Source organism: Emys orbicularis, chromosome 4 (genome assembly GCF_028017835.1).
Source record: "Emys orbicularis isolate rEmyOrb1 chromosome 4, rEmyOrb1.hap1, whole genome shotgun sequence".
NCBI classification, from domain to species: Eukaryota; Metazoa; Chordata; order Testudines; family Emydidae; genus Emys; species Emys orbicularis.
This window is the reverse complement of record NC_088686.1, coordinates 66315925-66339057: the sequence shown is the minus strand read 5'-3', so window position 1 is coordinate 66339057 and position 23133 is coordinate 66315925. Positions and strand designations below refer to the sequence as shown.

At 41.0% G+C, this 23133-nt stretch overlaps 1 protein-coding gene across 2 annotated transcripts in view; it reads right to left on the bottom strand.

Moving 5' to 3' along the window:
• TMEM62 (transmembrane protein 62) overlaps positions 1 to 22336 on the bottom strand; it is a 41904-nt gene extending 19568 nt beyond the window's left edge. Inside the window, exons 1-5 of one of the 2 annotated variants that reach the window (XM_065403839.1) lie at positions 22157 to 22336; positions 14522 to 14633; positions 13048 to 13185; positions 8711 to 8756; positions 4577 to 4718 (exon numbers count right to left, since the gene is read on the bottom strand). In XM_065403839.1, the coding sequence (XP_065259911.1) occupies positions 4577 to 4718; positions 8711 to 8756; positions 13048 to 13185; positions 14522 to 14633; positions 22157 to 22336 (618 nt within the window). Of the gene's footprint in view, positions 1 to 4576; positions 4719 to 8710; positions 8757 to 13047; positions 13186 to 14521; positions 14634 to 22156 lie in introns of those variants that run through there. The other variant, XM_065403840.1, reaches the window with a different exon arrangement.
• Between the last annotated feature and the right edge of the window lie 797 nt (positions 22337 to 23133).

The following is a 23133-nucleotide window of genomic DNA, read 5'->3' as shown; positions in this document are numbered from 1 at the left end:
TCCAAGAATCAAATAACAAACACCACAAATCACCCTTTAAACTATAAAGAGTACTTTTTAAAATTCCTATAGAATCATGTGCGTAAATGGAACTTTCAGAACTGCTGTCAATATCCCCCAATTCAAACAAAATAAAAAGATCAGACATTGGAAAAAATAAAGCTACATAGCAGTCAAAGTATTCCTTTTACTTGAGCAGTGGCAAAAGCAGCATAAAGATCTGCATGAGATTCTCCCCCCCCCCCCCCCCGGTTCTTTTTGCCCATTTTAGCTTCAGCGTAAAGAAGGCATGCAAGTTGAGAGAGGTGACAGAAGTCCTGGGGAATGCACTAAAATCATGACAGTCCTTCCTGGAGAGCAGGGTGGATTTGATTTAAATCATGATTTAGTCAGCAAGACTCGATTTAATCATGGATTTCTACATAAAAGTGCATTCTTGTTGGTTGTTATAACCTTAATACATATTCTACACAGGTAGAGGAACTACATTAAAATATTCCCAAACTGGGTCTCTTTTAGGTCCTGCTGCCATTATAGGTTTTCCCTTCTAGTGAGAGAATGGTATGGTAGATCTCAAATCCATGAAGGCTACACTCAGAAAGACCTCAAAACTTCTGGAATATGCTGCTCAAACAGTTTCACTTTTGTTTCTACTGCCTGTCCCTCCCGTCTCACATTTATCTCCAGACTTCTTCTCCTTGTTCAGATCTATTCCCCCCCAACAATCTTCTATTCATTTAACTTTTTGAAACTTTGCACTTTTAGAGAGATGTAAGGGATTGACTCTGTGTACACAAATTTGCAGAGGGACAATAGGGTTGAGGTCTGTTATTTCTCACCTCTAAATATTATTTATTTATTTATTTAAAAACATTTTTTGCTGTTAACAAGCATGTTATCTCTGGAGACACAAATCCACAGTTTGAGAACTGCAAAACTAAGCATCTCTGATAGTATCTTCTAGACTGAGCACTGAGTCCCATTGGGTAGATAGAAAGATTAATCTAAATAATCTATACAGAAGCCCCTGGAATCCCCATAAAATTAGGTCCCTAATCCATGAACTATTGGAACTCATTTACAAAACTTTTCTTAAACATTACATGAATATCCTGTCTCATACTATAGAATTAGAATTTATAATCCCTATTCCATGATGATATATCTTTGAGCTATAATGTATCTTAATTAAAACTATCTTTAAATAGGTTTTTTCCTCAAAAAGCATTTTACCAAAAAAATCTGATTTAAATAAAAAAAAATCTGATATTTTTGATTTTAAAAAAAGCATCGATTTTTATCCACTCTGATGGACAGACACTCCAAAAAGCAGTGAATGGAAACCACTTCCACCATTAGAACCCTCACCTGTGGAGTCTCATAAGGATCAATTCTCTCTCCAGTCCTTTTCAACATCTGCACGCAGACATTAGGTGAACAGACCTTAGTGTCAGCAGTATGTAGATGACACACAGCTCTACCTATTCTCTACACCTGACCACACTGCTATCGTCAAGATGGCCCATAATATAAATGAGATCAGCTCATGGATAAAGAGCACCTGGCTGAATCCGAAAGGCAGAAGTGATGCTAATGGGTAAAGGGAAGCATTTTGGAGAGTTTGTAGCTGCAGTGCAGCTTCTGTTGGTTGAAAGTACACACCCGCAACTGGCCAATTCACTCCATAGCTTAGGACTACACTTCGATTCCTCACTGATGCTAAAGCTCTCACACAGCAGCATCCACAAGTAATGCCTTCTATCATCTCCAATTGGCTATGAGACTCTGCTCCATCCCAACAGATGGAGATCTGGCTTTATTTATTCATATCTTTGACACCTCTCAGCTATACTACAACGTTATATACCTAGGCACAAAACCTTCAACATTTAGGAAACTCCAACTAGTACAAAACGCTGCAGCACGTCTCCTCAGCAACACAGGCTACCACAATCACATCAAAAGTTTGCCTAAAGCTCCAGGATGAAAACAGTGGTTGACAATTATACTCTCCTGGCACGGTTGAACTCTCTTCAACAAAAGTAAAGCTTGTTGTGTGGGGAAGTGTGTTGGGGACAGGTGTGAAAGTGTGGAATGAACTTCTCGAGGAACTAATGACCATCACTAACCTCATTACTCACCTCTCCAAGTGCCTTCTCTAAGATAAATACATCGCAACACATATTTATTAAAAAGCCACCCAACTCTCTATTGGGGAGAGAACAAACACATGACAGCTGTTAGTCACATCGCTTAACGCACTACTGGAAAGTGCTCAAATACGATGGTGATGAGTGTGGTGTAAGAACCCCCACAAAATAAAATAGAAGCTTTGGGTTTTGTTTTTTAAATCTGCTTATTTTTTACCTTAGAAGTATCAAGTCTGGTCATCTTTGGTACTGCCAGGGACCTACTGTAGGGATGAAAGGGCTCAGAGAATGTGCACTGTCACCTCTAACGCCTTACTTGAAGGGGCATAGGTGCTGAATCTTTAACAAAGACATTCTTTTTCCAAAATGTTTGACATTGGAGTTAAAATATTAAACAAAAAGTTTTAAATAGTGACTAAAATTCCCTTCCCTTAGTTGTTCAGCTTTCAATCTCTTGACTCTTGTGATAAAATTTCACAATTTCCCCAATTATCAGAGTTCAGAGAGACTTACAGGATTGATAACACCTCAATTTCTCACGTAAAAAAGTCAGAAAAAACAAACAAACCAGGACATAAGCCCATTGGTTTTCCACCTTTGCAAGTGCCCTTTCAGGGAGTCCAGGAGGACAGACAACATATTTTTCTGCCTTCTCACCTGAAGGTAAATGTTGCAACACATGAGTGGAGAGGAGAGAATCTGAGTTATAATCGTACAAAAATGGGATGAATTCTGGATGTCAAATTAGGTAACAATGCTTTAGTAGCTACAACTAATATTTCATTTGCCTTGAAGGATTTGTGTATTTTCTGCATCCTTGTTAAAAATTCTAGGTGTACAATCAAGTCACTGATAAAATCATAGATACATCTTTAAAACCTGTGACTTTAATCAACAACATAGCGACAGATATTCACTGATCCTGAACTACCTATTTTTTCTCAATCCAACAGTTTTGTCCAAATGTTTGCAAATGACACTCTTCTTACTCTCAGTTTCTTGCTCATAAAGTAAAAGCGTGCTTAATTCACTGCAGTCAAGAACAAGAGATCAGACTCAGAAATAAACAGTCTCATCTTGAATTCTGCCTGCAAAGCTACTGCATCCAGCATGAATTAGAACAATAATACTGTATTTTGCACTGCTATAGCACCTTTCCTACAACTATCTCCAAGTGCTTTACAAACATTAACTTACTTAGGCCTTGTCTATACATGGAGTAATTCCAGAATAACTGAATAGTGTGTCCACTATTCTGGAACAGCTTTTTGGCTTTAAATTTAGACCCTACGTTATTCCAGAATAACTTGCATGTGCAGATGAGCCCTTAGCCTCAACACTCATTTGAGGTAGCTAAAAGTTAGGGAACATTTTACTTATCACTGAATGCAGTCATTTCAGGGGCAGAAGATGACATCTGTTTAACAGAACATAGCAACACTAAACAACATTTTAGGAGAATAAATGAAAAAGAATACCATATCCATCAGAAACTAGAGAGGGAATTTAGGGAAGCAAAATGCAACTATTTGAACTGGAATTTGACCTAAACATCGGGATTAATATTTCTACTCTTTCAAATATTGCCATAGCATCTTTAACGATCACAAGAGAACAGGACTTCAGTTTTACATCTCATTCAAATGATCCAAATCTCTATACTTAGGATACAAACCATCTTTCACATAAGCTTCATGGACTGCAGTACCACATCTTCTCAACATAATTGATGATGCTCGTGCACAAATAACAACATAAACAAAAAAGAAACAAACACACAAGGAACATGTTTAACAAATCAAAAAGGACAGAATTGGGAAGGAAAGCATTTTTTATTTTAAAGCTTCTAAGGGGCTGATACCAACACTGATGTGCAACAAAAACAAAAAACCATAGGAAGTTCTTGACAGTGTCCTTTTAAAAAAAAAAAAGCCTTTCGATCTGTGTTTTGGTATTGGAATGACAAATTATTTCTTGCAAAAGAGAGGGGGAAAAAATTGTCTCCTACTTTTAGAGTATGATATAAGAAACATTAATTTTCTTAAGGAAAAGACAAAACAATATTAACATACAAAGACTATCTTTTAGATGAATGGTAGAGTTTGAAGTGTTGTTGTAGCTGTGTTGGTCCCAAGATATAAGAGAGAAAGGTAGGTGAGGTAATATCTTTTATAGGACCCACTTCTGTTGATGAAAGACAAGTTTTCAAGGTACACAGAGGAAGAGCTCCATGTAGCTCAAAAACTTGGCTTGTCTCTTTCATCAACGGAAGTGGTTCCTTTAAAAGATATTACCTCATCCACTTTGTCTTTCTCATTAGAGTTTGAGACATTTCTCTCTTTAAAAAACAACAAACAAATACCAAACCATATATTACAGGAAGTACCAGCAGCTTGTGAACTGGAATGCAAATTCTTCTACAGTACCATGTTTAGAATCCCAAAGAAATTGTATGGTCTCTTGGGGCCTGGGCTGAGGGTGGCATCCACACAGATGAATGAATAGTTTCCAAAAGGCGTCCTGTGCACATAATGGAAAGAGCCATCCTTATGCCAGGCAGAGTATCTCCTGCCAAAACAAGATGAAAATATTGCAGTCAGAAAAGTTTGGAGCAGTGGCAAAAGGGAAAGGATATAGAACGAATGTAAGATTTCCCATTAAATTCCATCTTCCTACTGAGGTGAAGTCCATTCTAAAAATCTAACGGCATTGGAAGATCTGTACGTCAAAGAGGACAAATATTCTGACCCATGTACCACATACTAGAGCTAAAACCAGGTTAGCACTCAAATGGTTAAAAGAAGGGTCAGAGTAGATGTTTTCCCTGTGCATAATGATGCTCTTTACAGATAAAGGACAGGAACAAATGCAGGACAACGCCAGGCAAATCATCTGAATGACAGGGTAGCAGAGCCACTTGCAACCCTAATTAAAGGAGACCTGCAGAGGAAACAAGTTGGGCTTGTATCCTGTGTTTATTTTTGGTATACAGCGAAGGCATGAAAGGACTTTTTGGGGAAATTTTTTTTTTTGCTTACTTCCTTAGAAATATCAGGAATGTCAAATCTTGTCTTCCCTATGTTACTGGAGTTCTTTCCTAGATTATTTTAATATGGACTATAAAAAAATTTAAGCCATTAGCTGAAAGGATGGGATATTGAATTGTTAAGTGTTTTCCAAACACCCCCAAAACAAAACAAAACAGCACACCACACAAAAACTTTTAAACAATGAATAAAAATAACTTCCCCTCTCACTTAAGTTTAACTTTCCTGGTTGTTGTGCTGTCATAATCCTACCAGTTCTCCAGTCACCCACAGAGTCACAGGAAAAACAAGACTTGAATTTCTTATGTAAAATACAAGCAGATTTAAAAACAAAACAAAACAAAAAAACTTTCCAGACCTTATGGGAAGCAGAAGGAACGAACAAATTGGCTTTCCTTTTCACATTACTTAATACGAGTGTTGGAATTAATTTATTCTGAAAAGAGGTTTTTAAAAATAAGGAGAGATGGAAATAAATGTTCCTGTTCATGGCATTATACTAGTTTGTAATAAAGGAAAGAGGTATAGAATAAATGTTTCTTCCTGGTATACAGGTGTCCTTAACACTAGACATTGCTGAGTTCTAAATAAAGATTGATGAAAGTGTCATCTTCTTGAAAGAGATTTTAGTCCTTTGCTCCATTAGGACAAGGAGTCAATCTTCCAGCCAATGACATTTATTAAGATGCTCAAATGAAAGTTGATAAATTTTTTAGGACATCTAAATTATAATTGTGAAAAATTCTACGACTAGCTGAGTTTTTTGTTTTTAATTCTGGCATTTTGTAAGCCCCATAGTATGTACAGGCTAAAGTGTCCATCAATTTAAATAAGGAATATAATTTGTTCTGTTCAATTAATGCACCCAGAAAACGGAATTTGTAACCTCCACCAATTAGAATAATTGTAAAAGGCCAAAAATCTAGGCTGAAGAGAAGAAAAAAAACCCCAATACCTTAAAAATAAGTTTACTGAGCATGTATCAACACTGCAATCGGAATGATCATCTTCTAATACTACATAAGACAATTTTACCAAACTTATTGTTAAGGACTGCCTTAACACAGTACCTCATGAACTGCAATAAGAAAAATCTGGGAGTTTGATATCACCACCCTAAGCAGGCTCTGTTTTTACTCCCACTTAAAGTATGTTGAACAGATTTGAGTTTTACCCCCTATGTTCACGGGGCAGAGAAATAATAGGCACTGCCATTCTTGAATTAAAAAAAAAAATCACACCATTTTGCTAAATCTTTGCATTCTAAGTACAATTGCTGCCTTTCACAATTTTAATACTGAACAGTTAACAGAGGCATGTAATGCTGAGAAAGCACATACTTCCCCCCCCCCTTCTCCTGTTTTTGTTTTTAACATCCTGCAAGCTATAGTACTATAAGGTGTGCAACAAAGAACAATGTTTTCTTGGAAGTGTACAGAGGCAGGGGATGGGGGTCTCCCTTTGACCCAGGCAAAAGAACTATTGTTCTGAATCATTGCCTAGTCCTGTTTAATTTGAGGAAAATGCCTCCATAATCCTTCCTTCTACTCTGTCATCTCCTTCTTCTCCCTTCCTTCCCACTCCTTAATCCTAATATTATTTCGTTTGGACACCAGATGAATGAGCCTCATCCTCCAATATAACAGCCTGCCTTTTACTGATGCTTAACAGTGTTTAAGGATTTCAGTGCAGTTTTTCAGTCCAGTGCAGGAGGCAACAGGAGTCTCATCTTTAGGACCTGCCACAACAGCAAGATAACTAAACATAGTTATACAAATTTACTAAAACTAAAGTAATTTATATTTAAGGATGAAAAACTTTTCCTTCCCCCACTCCACCTCCAACACTGGAATATTCAGAAACTGACCATCTGGAATTATAATAGCACCTTTACATAATTTTATAATGACAGATCCAAAAGAGTTTACAGTGTATGGGCCAAATTTAGTCTTGGTATAAAGCAGGTGAGGTCAGAGACATATATGCTTAAAACATATATGGGAATATCAATCTGCTGTTAAGTGGACAAAATGCAGTTACTTAAGAAGGTATTTACCCAGTGCCAAAACAATTCCATAAAAACAAGTCAGCTCAAATTTAAAGAGCAGAATTCAACCTCATCTCTCCTCCTCTGTGCTTTTCCAACCTCCTTCAGTAAGGATATGTCTTTACAGCAGAGGTAGCCTGCATGATCTGGCTTACCCCAGAGGTAAGGAGCAAGACTGCAAAGCCATACGAAAGCTACCAGGTCTCAATGGTGCTGCATTCCCCGTGTGTTTCACTAAGACTTGTGAGGACATATTCCATGTTTTTGTGCTACAGTAAGCTCAGCTGCTCTGATTCTTTCCCACTGAATTGTGGGGAAAACTCATCTGTCCTTCTGGCACATGGGAGGAATTGTGGGAAGGCACTGGAGGACTATCTACACTCTAGTGATTTAGCCTGTGCTCTCCCTGCAAAAAGGTGGGTTTCCAGCCCAAGTGAAATTAGAATCTGTGTTCTAACCTACATCCTCCAGCTGTTTCAGCTAGCCCAGTTGAAAGCATCGCTAAATTCAGGTGACAGATTGATGTGTAGGTAGGGTGACCAGATAACAAATGTGAAAAATCAGGACAGGGGGTGGGGGGCAATAGGTGCCTATATAAGAAAAAGTCCCAAATATCAGGACTGTCCCTATAAAATCGGGTCATCTGGTCACCCTATGTGTAGAGACAGAAAGGACCTGGAGGCAACAGCCAGATAAGACCCCAGGCTAGTGCAACACTGAAGACCCTATCTAGGAGGCTGACAGAATTAGAGTTTAAGCACTTATGTATTTTTCACACCTCTAGCCTACCAATGCATTGTTGTAGTCCTACTTACTAATGGAGAATGATTTTCTTCTGACTTTCATCTGCTATTTATAGGGTTGTACATTTCCTGAACCATCCCACTGAAATCTTTATACTTGAATCTCCAATTTATTCCTTAGAGTTATCTCTTTTTCTCACCTATGTCTATATTCATTTTCTTAACTCCCTCAGAGCTGATGAACCAGCTCAGGTAGGGTCCCTCCTGTTGTGCAGATGTAAATATTCTTGAGGATGCAGAAGGGAACACCAGAAAATGAAAAGGATGATAAGGGAATCCTTCTAAAATGCCACTGGCACACAAGTTGGTCACTCAAGTGCTCTGGGGGAGAATGAACACATGATGTTCTGAGCACCTCCTAGTTGGGGCAAGAATTGTTAACAGGCACAGCTACAAAACATACAGGAGGGAGAGATTAAAAGGGTGGGCAAAAGATACTCTGCCTTCCTGTAGCAGTCCATTCAAATGTTAGTGGATAATAGGGGAAGATTGGGACACTAAAACCAAACAGCCCTATGCTGGCAAAAAAATCGGTCATGATGTGTATTTGGCAGAGGTGAGCTAAAAACAGATTATTCCCTGTCTGCAACGCAATTCACTTTGCTCTTGGATTCATGGACTCAGTGAGGTATTAAAAAAAAGAAAAAAAAAAGAAAAGAGTACCTGTAGTAATTTTGGATGCTGTCCAAGTGTGGAATGTTGAATGAATCTGCAGTGAAAGAGAAAGAAAAGAGACTATTCAGATTAAGCCAATTATTGCTCTGAGTCTTCTATTGCTCACTGTTGGACAGCAGTCTCAGCAGGCTTTGGCAGATTGTACTGTCTGTAACTTAGCTCTATTCCCATTGAAATTCATGAAGTATTGTTGCTTGCCATGTGAAATCATCTGGATTCAGTGGCCTTCTTCTTAACTCTTTGTATCTATGCATCTGGAGATACAGAGCATACCTTTGACAAGCTCAAAGCACCTGTCTGGGTGATAGACTAGTGTGCTAGCTTTTCACCTCTGGAGACTTGTTGGGTCACCAGCAAATTTCCCTCTAAAGGCTTGTCTACACAAACACTTAGTTTATGACAATCTGGTATGTAAATCTAACCAGCACTAATCTGCCATGCACTAAGTGTCTGTGTGGAACCTGCTGCCACACACTAAAAGTTTCCCAATGTGCTTTAATCTATTCCCTTTACAAAGCGTGGTAGGTCAATGCACACTAGGTGCATGGCAAAGCACACAAAGTCATGGTAACAAGGTCCAAATGGACACTTAGTATGCAACAGGCTAGATTTATACCCCAGTTTGCTGCAAACAAGTCCTAAGCTACATGAATGCACAGCTGCAGTGCCTGCCACAGAAAGAAGCTTTCTACACTGAGGCATCTCCCTCTTTGCCAGTGGGAGCTCTAAATGCACTGGGAGTCATATAGCTATATAAGCTGGAAGACAGCCACAAGTATAGCTACCATGATGCCATATGGATACTGCTACAGGAGAAAGATGAAAGTAGAAGTAACGGCTTCTGGAGCAGCTTCACACAGTGGAGCACCACTTTTGAGCTTGGCCAACTATCACCAACTTGCAGGACAAGATAGCAATGCAGAACTAGGATGACCTGCAGTGGTGGCAGAAGTTCAGGATACAGAAGACTACTTTCTTAGAGATTTGTGTAGAGCTCACCACAGAGCTGCAATGGTGGAACACCAACATCAGAATTTTCATCAGCATAGAGAAATGCATGTCTAACAGCACCTAGTAGCCCACCATCCCCAATTGCTACTGGTCAGTAGCTAACCAGTTTGGTATTGGTAGATCAATTTTAAGGATTGCTGTCATGGAAGTTTGTGCTGCTATTAAGAGGGTGTGGGTAACCCCACATCAATGCACAGAGGCAATGACCACGAGGTTGATGGATTTGCATGATTGGGGCTATTAGTGCTGCTATACAACTCATGTGGGATGGTCTGAAAAGGTCTATAATCTTTAGAACTCATTCCACTTTATGCAATGAAAAAAATGGGACTTTTGCTCCAAAGACCATTATGGACATTAACGGTGTTGTGATCTCCTGTCATTCTGGGAGACACAGCTTTCTGAAGTTATGAAGCCTTTTAGTGGACACCTGAATAGGAGAAAGAAATTCCTGAGCAGCTGCAGAATGACAACAGAGTGCACATTTGGACCTAAGGTGTTGGTGTCATATGACAAGGCTGGATCCTTTTGAGAAATATATGCTTCATGTTATAGTTGCTTGCTGTGTTTTGCACAACATCTATGAGAGCAAGGGAAAGAGCCTCATCAGAGCAGGAGTGAAGAGACTTGTAGAATTTTATCATCATCCAATGATGGTGCCTCTGCAAAACGCCCCAATTGGTCAAAGAAGCATTGTACTCCTACTTTGAGACCAAGGTGTAGCAGAGGAAAATGTAATGTAACCAAAGAAATTAATACTCTTTGTGTGATGATATTATTTAGGAACCGATGTTATTAAGCGGGAGTTGTACCTCAATGAAATTTTCAGCAGAGTTGTAAATAAAAAGCCTTTATTGATTTAAACAAACACAGAACAAAGTTAAAACCATTGGAAATAGGGCACACATGCTCCAAGTGCTGAGTTCAAACATTTTTATGCAGATAGAGTCACAAAAATGTGTAGGTGGATTTGTAGCTGTTTTCCTTCTCTTGAGGGATGAAGTGGCATGAGAAGGGCCTGTCCCTTGTAACTGGGGCTTGAAAAGGTGTTCCCAATATCCTGTGTTCTCAACAGACTGCAGGCCAGGGCTAGGCTAGAGTATTGGGCATGAGTCAAGCAACACATTGTTTTCCAGTAGGTTGGTCTGCTTCTGTGATCATGTCCAACATCTTTTCCTTGATGGTCCCTTTCTCTGTATATTCCCTTGACTAATCCCTGTTCTCCTCTCTCCCGTTTTTATTCTGGAGCACAAAAACTTCCCTCTAATCTTCTGTCTTTTTGGCGCTCTGCTGGGATGCTGTCACAAGGTCAGCAACTGTCTCCTCACTTGTCCTCTTTCACTTCCCTCAAAGGTTTGCTAGGCATTCAGCAACTGATTACGCTCTCTCTGTGAGAGCCATGGCACATTGGGTGCTTAATGCCTGGGTCTCAGGAGCCATCTCAGGTCCAGTCTGTGCCTGGGTCTCTGGCTCAGGTTGGGCGTACAAAGAGATCTTGGCTGTCTTGCCGAATCTCCTTCTCGCAGGGTTCTAGGATTGGTTTCCATACTGAAATAACTCATTCTGATATGAAGTTATGTCACTTCCTAAGTGGATTAATTAAAGTGGAATAAAAAGCCAGAAAAACTGAAAAAATAACTTGTGTGTGCAGGCACAAGGCAGTTTATGATGAAAAAAACTAGTTATACAGAAAAAACCTTGAAGAGATGGTTGGTCAACAATTGATTTTGGGAGGAGAAGGGAAAAAGAGGACAGAGATAAGATGAGGGAGAATGTGAATGAGGGAAAAGAGAACAAATGGGAAGATGGGAAAATGAGTAAATGAGAGGAAAACAGTGATAAAAGGAGAGAGTAGTGAACATAATGGAATTTAGGAGAGTGGGTAGGAATGGGAGAGATTGAACAAGAACAAGTGAGGAGAGTGAATAAACAAACAAATGTGAACATGGAGGGGGAAAGAGCATGTGTTCCTAAGTATTTAATTTGCACTTACACTCATTCCTTACACAGAAAATAAATTAGAAGGAACATTTGTCACCAATGAAAATTAATCTGGGTGATCTCAGATTAATCCTTAGCAATGTTCTTGACAACTGAAGAAAAAGCACTGAAAGTGATCTGAGAGATACATGTCCAGCCCCTCACCGTGAAGGGAATTCACTATGATGAGGGTCCTTCAGGGTGTGAGGACTGTGGAATAATGAGAAGAATGCACCATGCAGTCTCAGTACAGTCCTTTATCAGTGATCAGTATGCTTCTGAATTTCCCTTCACAAGGAATTTCTTGTCAGGAGAGTGATGAGTTGTTGAGACTCCCCATTGTAGTTTTCAGGGATATAACCAATACCCTTTCATTGAAGAGGAAAGGTACATCAGGTTTCATCTCTAAATTCATTAACTACATAGGAATCCTACCATGTGGGAACAAGGGAAGGAGCTAAAGTAGAAACTAATGAAATTGTGAGGCTGCATAACCAAGTAGATATGAGAGGAAAGACAGAATTCATTCTCTCTCACTGAGCATCAACTCACATACTGGGAGCAGGTAAAGAGACACTCTGGTAACAACCTGACAGAAGATTCATTTCCGTGTCATTTGTTTTACTGGGGTAAAACAGTTTTAGTCCCACAATAAGAAACCTAAAGGAAACATTTACCAAACAAAAATCCCTGGTGCAATGAACTTTGTAAACTGATCAGAAAGCCTTTCCATATTTGAAAGCTGAACCTATTCATTTATTTGTTTGCTTCCATTATTGCTGCAATTAATTTAACATTGGGAATAATTTGACTGCTCATTTGGGTTTAAGCTCAAAGAGAACAAAGTAGTCATAAGCTAAATGTTTTAAAGTGGAGGTAGAGAAACTAAGGTAGTTTAGTTTTTTAATTGGTCAAGAAGGTGTTATTTGTGAAAACTGCAGAAGTGTTTCAGAAACTCCTTCAGAAATCCCTTCTATGTGTCAGGAGCTAGACCTATCTATGTGATTGTTTGTTTAAATGAGTTCCTTTAAACATTTTACTCAGTTATTAGCCAGTCAGCAGCAAGAAGCAAGGGAAAGCCTTTCTCCTTGTTCTCTAAAGGCCCAATCCTACAATCCCTATAGACAAAAACACTTCCACTGACTTCAATGAATTGGGCCCTCAGTTGGCAACCCTATCTTAGGAGTTCATAACATATACCAATATCTTAATGAAAATTAGCATCTTAAAATGGGAGGTTGCTTACAACTTTCATTTGACTAGACTAGGTTTCTTATTTCCCTGGGATTATTTGGGTCTTTCATTAAACTATTAGTTTCTTGGCTCTCTCTTACCATGATTCCCTTTGATGTCTATCCACTTGGTTTTCTCCATGACTCTTGATCTCTTCAGGATCAACTGGTAAGTTTGCCACTCCACCTCAATCTGCTCAGAGCCCAGTTTATCTTTTGTTTTGGCATCTGTCAAATCACCTGTAAGTGCACAAGGCCAAGACTGAACTACATGCTACATTCTTCATAAATCACACAGAAGAGCTATATAATGCAAGCATGCAGCGCACATGCCTTACGCTCAACACAATGACAGGCCTTCTGTGAACACATTCTAGTGCCTACTGCCATTTGGTACTAAATTTATTACTATAAGGTAAAGCCCTCTTACACTATATGTGTCCTGCCTTTGCTATCAGTTACATTCAAACTTGTGTTTAACATGTCATGACAGCACTCTTTAATGCCACATCCTTGCCTATAAGCGAGAAAGGTTTTACAAGACTGCATTACATCTTGAAAATACTAAGGCAGAATCCTCAATTACAAATAATGAAAACATCTTGTCACAAAGTTAACTGCTACATTTCCTGGTATAGAAGATCAGCCATCGCCCGTTTCAGTACTGATTAAAATATGAGGTGTCCCCCCGCCCCTTTGTTCACATTTTCATTTTCATTTCCTAGGAGTCTGTATTTTAAACCCTTCTTCCTTTACTTAAATGATGCACATTGTTTAACTATCTCTAAAAATAGATTAAAATGTTTTGGAACTGCTATAATTTATGCAAAAAGCTGTCTGGGAAGCAATTTTGCACAACAAATGAGATATTCATTTACGGTACAAACTCTACCTAGTGACCCTGCTAGCACTTAGATTCTGGAGTCTTTCATACAGCTGTTACTGCAAAGTCTCCTCAGATCATTTAATAAATACTGATCCATATTGATAATTGTGGCAGAACAGTTAAATAAACAGCTTATGTCTCTTTTATTAGTCCTGATATGACATATGGTCAAAAGAACATGTGCAATGCAAATAAGTAAAAATGAGTTCTCACAATTACAAAAAGGTTATATAACTGAATAGGGGTTATTCTTTTTACCCCCAGAATATATACATATTGAGCTCCACCACCAAATCTGATGCTTGTTTTTTAGTCTGTGTATGAAATGAGCTGATAGGTCTCAGTACAGATCCTAGGACTGATATGTATTGGCAGAACTGTAAGGAAAACTTCAGAATGCACCCAATATGTGCACCACCTAGTTACAGTCAGTGGTGATGAACACTAAAAATTCACTATAAACCTTCTGCTTGCACCTGTAGAATAAATTAAAACAATGCTAATTCTGCTGGGTGTAAGAAAGTATCTTTTTTTGGACTAACAACTGTTTTTTCAGCTGCAATTTGATTTTCATTACTTAAGATGCCTTAAGCTTTGACATTTTACTTTGAGAAGCTAGACATTTTACTTGTCTGAATGTATTATCAAGGAAGGGGCGATAGGAAGAAATATAATTTCTGAATTGCTTACCTGTCACTAGAACAAGCACTGGTTGAATTATATCAATTGTTTCAGAACAGAACTTTTCAAAGTCAGGAACTCGTTTGGGATCCCGAAACCTACTGATGTGAATGTCTGATACCTACAGAAAGAATACATTGGATAAAGGTATTGTATCACAGACGGAGAGACCAAAAATATATATTTAGGGACAGATCATTGCCAGAAACAACTCTAAATGTTTTGCAAAGCAAGAGCCATCTAAAACTAAACAGGACTTGAGAATAAATTAGTAGCTTTAGACCAGGACCCAAATAATTTTCCAGTAGCTTTGCTCAAAGATTTCTAAAAATCACCCATGCAGAGATCAAGTGACAAGTCTTATCTCAAGAATGACAAAGATGGTTATTAAAACAACTAAACAAAAAGTGTACTGGATCAATTAGAAATGCCTTCATCAATGTGAGGGCTATCCAAAAAGGATTACTACACCTTTTATATATTTTGAAGGCAGCTTTTCTTTTGAACCAAGACATTCAAACAATTCCACATTTGAAAATTATTAGGTTAGATAGGACTGAAAAAAGACCAGACAGAACAAATTTGTTCGAATTATGGTTTACTTTGTCAGCAAAGACTTTCAATCACATTTCTTTAAGCTAGATATAATGGATTACTACACATTAGTCTTTCAGCTCAGGAGACCTGTGTTCAAATCCTGAATACCTCACAAATGAAAATTAGATTGTCCATTTCATAGCTCTTCATGGCCATTTGTACATAAGGCAGGTTAGGACTAAAGTGCCTTGGGTGGAAGATTGCACAGTACTTGCCAACAATAAAGCGGGCTCTAATTTAAGTTATTAGTTCATTTTTATAAGAACCAAACTCACACAAACACTTATAGCTAATCTAAAAAGCAGCAGAGGTGCAAAATAATAAAAAATAGTCATAGCTTCCTCTCTATTTTTCAGCCATTTGAAGGAAGACTGACTGCAATTATAAGAATTCTTATGTCTTGGGACCTGATTCTGCAGTCCTCATACAAGAAAATCTCCCACCAACCTCTATGGGAGTTCTCTCTATATCAGAGCTGGACCCCAAGACAGATAAATGTATATTAAACAAATAATAATTGTTATAATTTCATAGCTATTTCAAAATATTATGAACCTCACTAATTTGTACTAATGATAGTTATGCTGATTGCAAATTAATGAACTAGAGAGTAAAGAGATAGCACAATAAAAAAGCAAAGGTAATGCATCATAAGTATACCATATTCATTATTTGACGTGTTACGTTTGATGCTAAATACTAATAAATATTTTGTGAAAATAATGAGGGCTTAGTAATATGAAACCTCACTACAACAGCTCAATTAGACCTTCGCTGAGAATTGGGGCAAAACTGTCATCTTTGGTGTGAAAAGTAGTGAAGTTCTACTGATTCTACAATTTGCTCATTTTTACACCTAAATAAAGTGATAACACTACTGAAAATAAGTTGCAGTTTTCCTTTATATCAGGGATCCAAAAAAGTCATACTGCAAAATAAGAGTTTAATTCAAAGTTCTCTCTCCATCTAGTCCTGTTGTCATCACATGTGAGATATAACTGATATTAGTAAAATTAAGACTCACTGTTTAATCACTTATTTGCTGAAAAATTAAAGGTAGGTCATATTTTATTTTTTAAAAATATGCTGATGTAAGATTGACATTTTGTGCATGTGTTCCTCACACTTATCACACACTGCATTACTGACCTATGGTAAGAAAAAAATGTAGTTTTCCCTACTCAACTTATACATCGTAATGTCCCCCAGAATGCAAACAAGAACCATTCCCTGCTATCTCCTTGAAAATAATCATGAACATATAACAGGGCCTGGGAGCGCTGCACAGAAAGGAGTGTTTTTCTTACACAGCAGTGACATAATCAGGCACTGGAAGGAATCAGTTTCAGTCCTCCTTAGCTAAAAGAATGTTGACTGTAATGTGGAGTATGGAGGTTGTTGAAGTGGAAAGATTTGAAAGTTATGAAGATCCTCAGGACTCCATGAGAATCACAGAAGATACCAGGGATGGGAGAAGGAAATAAATCTCAACATGTGCCAAAATGACAGCTGAACTGGAGGAGTGACCATGTGGACAAGGGAGGCGATTCCATCTGGGGGAAAAACAAACCACATATTCAAAATATCTATAACGTAAGTGACAGTTTAGACTAGTGCACAACTAATATAGAAATGGCAGACATGTCACAGGAAACATTTACAGAACTGTAGGATAGCAGGGGAAAGCAAAACAGGAAGTGTTCATGCAGATAAAGGAAGGGCTGTAAAAAAGGCCAGAATACTGATCGTGTGGATTTATATCTAGACACTGACCTGGAATTAGCCTTGTGGAATCACCAGGGAGCCAGGAGCACATTTCCCCCAAGATCAGAAGCTATTTGGATTTAGCCTTTGGAAATTAACCAAAGCGGGTTAATGATAAAGCGGCTGTTAAAGATTTATACATGGTTGATAAGATTGCAGATTTAGTAAAGATATATTTGAAAGTCGGGAACATTTCAATATTATTGAAATTAAAGACAAAACTCTCTCTGCAGAGATAACTTCAGTGTAGGTAACTTGAGTTAACACCTCTTTAGCCTAGCTTGAGTGAGAGCAGCCAACCTGCAAAATAACACTTATAGAAACAAAGGGCTGGAAGGGACTCAAGAGGTTAGCTTAGCGGTTCCCAAACTATGGGTCATGACCCCAAATGAGGTCACGCCATCAGCAGATGGGATCATGGGTCCAACAGGCTAGAGTTGCCTGCGAGACAATGCCATCTGCCCCCGAACCTGGCCAGACTTTCTCCACAATCGCAATGCCAGGAGGCTACCATTTTTTCTCTACAAAACTGTGGCCTCTTCATGGTGTTACCTCACACGTATGGTGTGTGCAAGGTCACATTGTGCAGAGGCCACTATTTTGTAGATCAAAATGGCAGCCTCGTGGGGTGGCATTTGTGGAGCAGGTCTGGACATGCTGGCTATGCAAACACCAATTTGCTGCACTGTCCAGCTATGCGAGCAGCCAGAGGAGGGACTTCAATACAGAAGATCCTTATCTGTGGGCAGCAGCCTTATCAACAGAGCATCCTCTCTGCTGGAGCTGACAGGAGCCTGTGATAACCTTTTCTGAGATGGGAATCTGCAGTGGCTTGTAAGCTTCTTAAGGCGGGGCCTATATCTTCTTTTATGCCATGCTGAGTACCTTGTTGGCACTCGATAAAGAATCATTCTAAGTCACTGTCTCTGTGCTGCCCTAGTATCACCATGCAGGGTCTTCCTAAGTCCTGGCCTCATTTGCTTAACAGTGAATTCCTCTTGCTCATTTGTGAAAAGAGGCACAATGGACTCATTTTTACACAGAGTATCTGCTTCAACCTCTGGCAGAAACCTGTTCACAGATACAACAAGGCTTTCTTTGAGTATGGCTTCACCAGTGTTTTGGTCAAGAACAAGGAAACGCCAAAGTGCCTGCAATGTCACACAGTATTATCTAGCAAAAGCATGAAGCCTAATAAACTTGAGTCACACTACGAAACCCTTCACAAGGAACACATTAGAAAACCAAAGGTCATTTTTCCAGCGCCGGAAAGAACTTTTCATATCAACAATCACAATTCTAGAGAGCCGTGTCAGCCTCTGACCAAGCTCCAAGGCATCCTTTGAGGTGAGTTACCACATCGCACACGCCTCAAAGCCTCACTCAACTGGACTTTGATTTTGCCACCTGCAAATCAATATGGTGAACATGTGTGGGGAAACTGAGGCAAACAAACTCAAAGCCATACCAGTCTCCAACAACGTAGTGAAGTAAAGGATCAGGGCCTTCCGGGGGGGGGGGGGGCAAGTGGGGCAATTTCCCCCAGGCTCCAGGCCCCGCAGGGGCCCCCACGAGAGTTTTTCAGGGCCCCTGGAGTGGGGTCCTTCACTTGCTACGGGGGCCCCGGAAAACTCTCGCGGGGCCCAGGCCCCTGGAGCTTCTTCCGCTCCGGGTCTTCGGCAGCGGGGGGTCCTTCCACTCCGGGACCCGCCGCCAAAGTGCCCTGAAGACCCGCGGCGGGGGGTCCTTCCGCCCCGGGATCCGCCGCCGAAGTGCCGGGTCTTCGGCAGCAAGGGCCCCCTGCCGCTGAAGACCCCAGGCCCCCTGAATCCTCTGGGTGACCCTGCAAAGGATTGAGGCAATAGCTGCAGATCAGGAAAACACACTGGTGGAGCATCTGAAAAAATACATTTGCTTTTGCTCTTCAAGTTGATGTGAGCACTCAGGACCATGATGAACATTTCTTGGCTTGTGTGAAATACACATGAGAAGGTGCAATTCCCAAAGACATTCTGTTCTTTCTCCCTCTTTCCAGACATGAGACAGCACAAGGGATATTCAATGTGCTACATGCAAGACAAAAATATACCATGTGATCGCCTGATAGGCTTTTGTGCAGATGGAGCTCCATCTATGACAAGCCACAAAGCAGGTCTGTGGGCCTTGGTAAAGAAAGTTGCTCCTTCTGCTGTGTGATTCACAGAGAACAGCTGGCATCTAAAGCTCTGAGTCCAGAGCTAGGGGAAGTTTTGCAGCAGGTTGTGTCTATTATGAACTACATCAAGATTCAGCCTCTTCGCAAGTGTCTGTCTGCAAAACTGTGTGAAGAAAAGGGGTCCGATCATGACATGTTGTTCCACACTGAAGCTCTTTGGCTCTTGAGAGGACATGCACTGGTATGATTTTTTGAACTAAGAGACGAGCTGCATGCACATGCAACGAACTGTAAAGAGAGTGAATTTACTGATTTTCTATGTGACCAAAGAAAGATGTGCCTTCTTGCCTATATCACAGACATATTTGGGAAACTGAATGAAATGAATACAAGTCTGCAAGGAAAGAACACCCACATCTGTCAGTTGAGTGATCAAATCACAGGATTCATGAAGAAAATTGTTTTCTGGAAGACTAATCTATTGAAGACCAACTATGAATCCTTCCCACAATTTTGCAGGTTCCTGACTCACAATGGAATTATTCAACCTCCCAGACAAGTGATGGCTGAGCATCTCAGCCAGCTGGAGGAAGAGTTTGCATCCTTTTTCCCCCAACCTAGATGTGACAAAGTATTTCTGGGTGCGAAATCCCTTTCAGTGCAAGCCTGATGCCATGGATTTGCCAGCTCATCTAAATTTCCTGCAATCGATTCTTGCAAGAAACATACGCCCAACTTTCTCTCCCAGAGTTCTGGTTCACTGTCAAGAATGAATATCCTTCACTCTCAACATACACCTTCAAACTGATGATACCATTCTCGAGCACATAGTTGTGTGAAGCTGGATTCAGCACACTTGTGTCCATCAAGTCTCGGTATTGATCTACCATTGATGTCATATCAGAGATTAGATGTGCAATTTCTACCACGCCACTGGATTTCGAGAGGCTGTGTCGCAACATGCAAACTCGTGTCACATTACAGCATATTAATTAATGTACTTAATGTGTAAATTCCCTGGATTCCTCGACAACTATGTTGCTTTGTTCCTTTCTGAGGTAATAGGAAACAATAAGTCTCAAAATGGGGTCACACAGGCAAAAAGTTTGGGAACCTCTGGGTTAGCTGTAGAGTGACTACTGAATAGAGTGACTGTGTTAGCAGCTGACAAGTTGTGCTAACCTGAGCTGTAGCCGATATCTCTGGTGGGCCAGTCACTTTGAGTTAAAAGCACCACCACACATTGACTTAAGGTTTTTGATATGTGGATGGGACTTGAGTTGTGGCAGCACTGGATTTATAACTTGAGATAACTCTACAATGATGACAAGCCCTACATGAGTTGAAGAAAAATAACTTAAAATATGGGAAAACCCATAGAAGAGGAGTGGGAGGAAGAATAGGAGGACAAAATAACACTCTTGATTATGCACAAGGAGCTCCAGCTGAAGTTAGTAAATTACTGAGCATATGTAGGGGCAGATTTCCCCCCTAAATTTACCAGAATAAAAGTGAAGTGTCAAATGTAGCATACAGCTCAATTAAAAACAAAACAAAAACATATATCAACAATAAATAGGAGCTATTACAAAACCACAGGAACCTATTAATAGACATGAAAGGTGGATGAATCATTACAAGACAGTAAAAAAAAAATTACAAATGAAGAGTATAACTAAGCAGCAGCAATACAGGACATCTCAGCTGAATTTATTGTAAGTACATGAAAAATTAGTGCACATTAAACACCAAGTGCCGATGGATCTAGACGATCATAATGGTCCCTTCTGACCTTAGAGTCCATGATTCTATGATCTAAACATTTATATAATCTTATAGATGTGCACTGGACAACAGAGACGAGAAAAAATGAAGGCCAAGGAAAGATTTCAGATATGACAACCCAGTTCAGATGCTATCAATGAGTTTTACACTAAAATCTTAAATTTGGTATTTTTAGAAAGTTTTATATAAAAACGAATATGAATTAAAAAGTGTTTTAACTTTTAATTATATTTAGAAGTAATAACTAATAATATTTTTTGATGCTAGAAAGGAATTTAACCACTTCCCTCAGTTATATAATTCCCAGAACAGCACCACCATTGAGGGCAGAAGGACTCTGGATGTATTACTAGGGCATTAACCCTTGACTTAACTGGATGAGCTCCCTCATCTTTCATATCTACTTCAAACAAATAGATGTAATCCTCCAGCCAGTCTGGTAAACTGGTCAAGCCCCGTCACTTACAGTTAATTGTGAGAGAGACTGGGAAAACGAAAGTATTTTCCAGTTTACTAGGGGAAAGATGCCAGAACTTAGCCCAAGGAACATCAACACTGTCAACTTGCTGAGAGCTTGAGAGCTGCAACAACTTGCATAAATAGGAGCAGCTTGCAGACACTCTCATCATTTATATAGAGGAATAACCCACATCCACATCACACACCTCCTCCACACGTAACAGGAGGCCAACACGAGCCACACTTTGCTCACCCCAACACAGGGCTGGCACCTATGCTGATATTTTTAGTAACACCTCAGTGCTGCTAAGAGATCTTGCATCCAGGAACCTGGACTTGCAAGAGTATTAACACTTCCAGGGCCTGCAAAACTTCAGCGCGTTGCGCCATGATGACATTTCGATACAACATTCCTCCAGTACAACATGAGTGACATGCAGATGGAACATCACACCCCACACCACTGCCATTTCACCGTGATATAGTCAGGCCATCGCCGCACAAACTTCAGGGCAGAATCACCACGAGAACCGGTCAAAAACTGATAGACATTTTGAGAGACTTTGAACATGAAATATATTTCAGCCAGACACTTCTAGTCCCTAGCTCTCATGGCCGTGCATCACCGTGGCTATGACATCCCCCGACGTCACACCAGTCACTGCCACGCTGCTCTACTTCAGGGGAACCCCTCTGCAGCCAGTGGGCGGCCGCCAAGCCAGGCCTGACGGCCACGCTTCCCAGCCCCGAGACATCGCCATGGTAACGCGCAGGCTGCCCCGCCCTACAAGACTGGCACTAGCGGCCACCGAGAGGGCAGCGCAGCCTGCTGCAGCCACCGCCCCCGAACACGGAGGCCGGGATCCTGCCCCGCCCCCACTCACCTGCACCACCCAGAAGAGGTTGGTGGCCTCTGCCCCGGGGGCCGGCTCCCGAGCGAAGGGGCGGCGCTGGCCCAGGCGCTGAGGCCCCGCTTGGCCGTACCAGTCCAGGAGCAGCGCCGCCAGGGCCGCCGCCAGCAGCCCCGCCGCCAGCCGCAGCATCCTCCCCTGCCCCACAACCATTCATTCACCCCCCCCACCCCGGGCAGCACCTGTCGCTGCGGCCGCCGCCTGCCCTTCTCCGGGCAACCCCGCCGGCTTCACCGCTTCCGCCCCGCATCTGCCCGGCCAGAGCGGGCCCTCGCGCGATGGCTTGTCAGGCCGCCACTTCCTCCCTTCTATGGTCTTCTTGGAGGACTCCTGTTTCTCCCTGCGCTAATCCTGTTCCCGTTGCAGTCAGTGGGGGAGGGGAGAGGTGCCAGTTAGTTGAAGGGAACTACAGCTCAACGCACTGAGTCCGGCAGGCCTTGCCAACGTTAATATGGTGGGGGAAGGAGGCCTCCTCCCGGCTGTGGGGGCTGTTTTTATATAACTTATCATGTTTTAATTCATGTACTCCCCCATTGTCAGGCTGATGGATTTTACTGCAAATGTTTTATCCTTGATTCAAAAATCTCATCGATCATTGTGTGACATTTCCCCCACAGGTGTTGGTCCCAGCTTTGTTCCCACTGGAGCCAGGGGTGAAAGTGGGCCGATACGGGCTGGTATGGCATACCGGTAAAAAGTGGCCGCCGCCGGTACCGGTCTGTACGCAGCCGACATTAAAGCGCAGTGCATTAATGTTGCCTCTTATGCCTCCCCCCGGGCCACTGACGGGGGGCAAAAGGGACAGCTGCCCCAGGGCCGGCAATTTAAAAGGGCCTGGGGCTCCCGGCCACTGCTACAGCACTGAGACCGACCCCCATCCCCATCCCTTCTGCTCGAGGCCCCGCCCTTTCTGCTCAGGGCCCGAAGCCAGGCCCCCATACCAGTAAGTG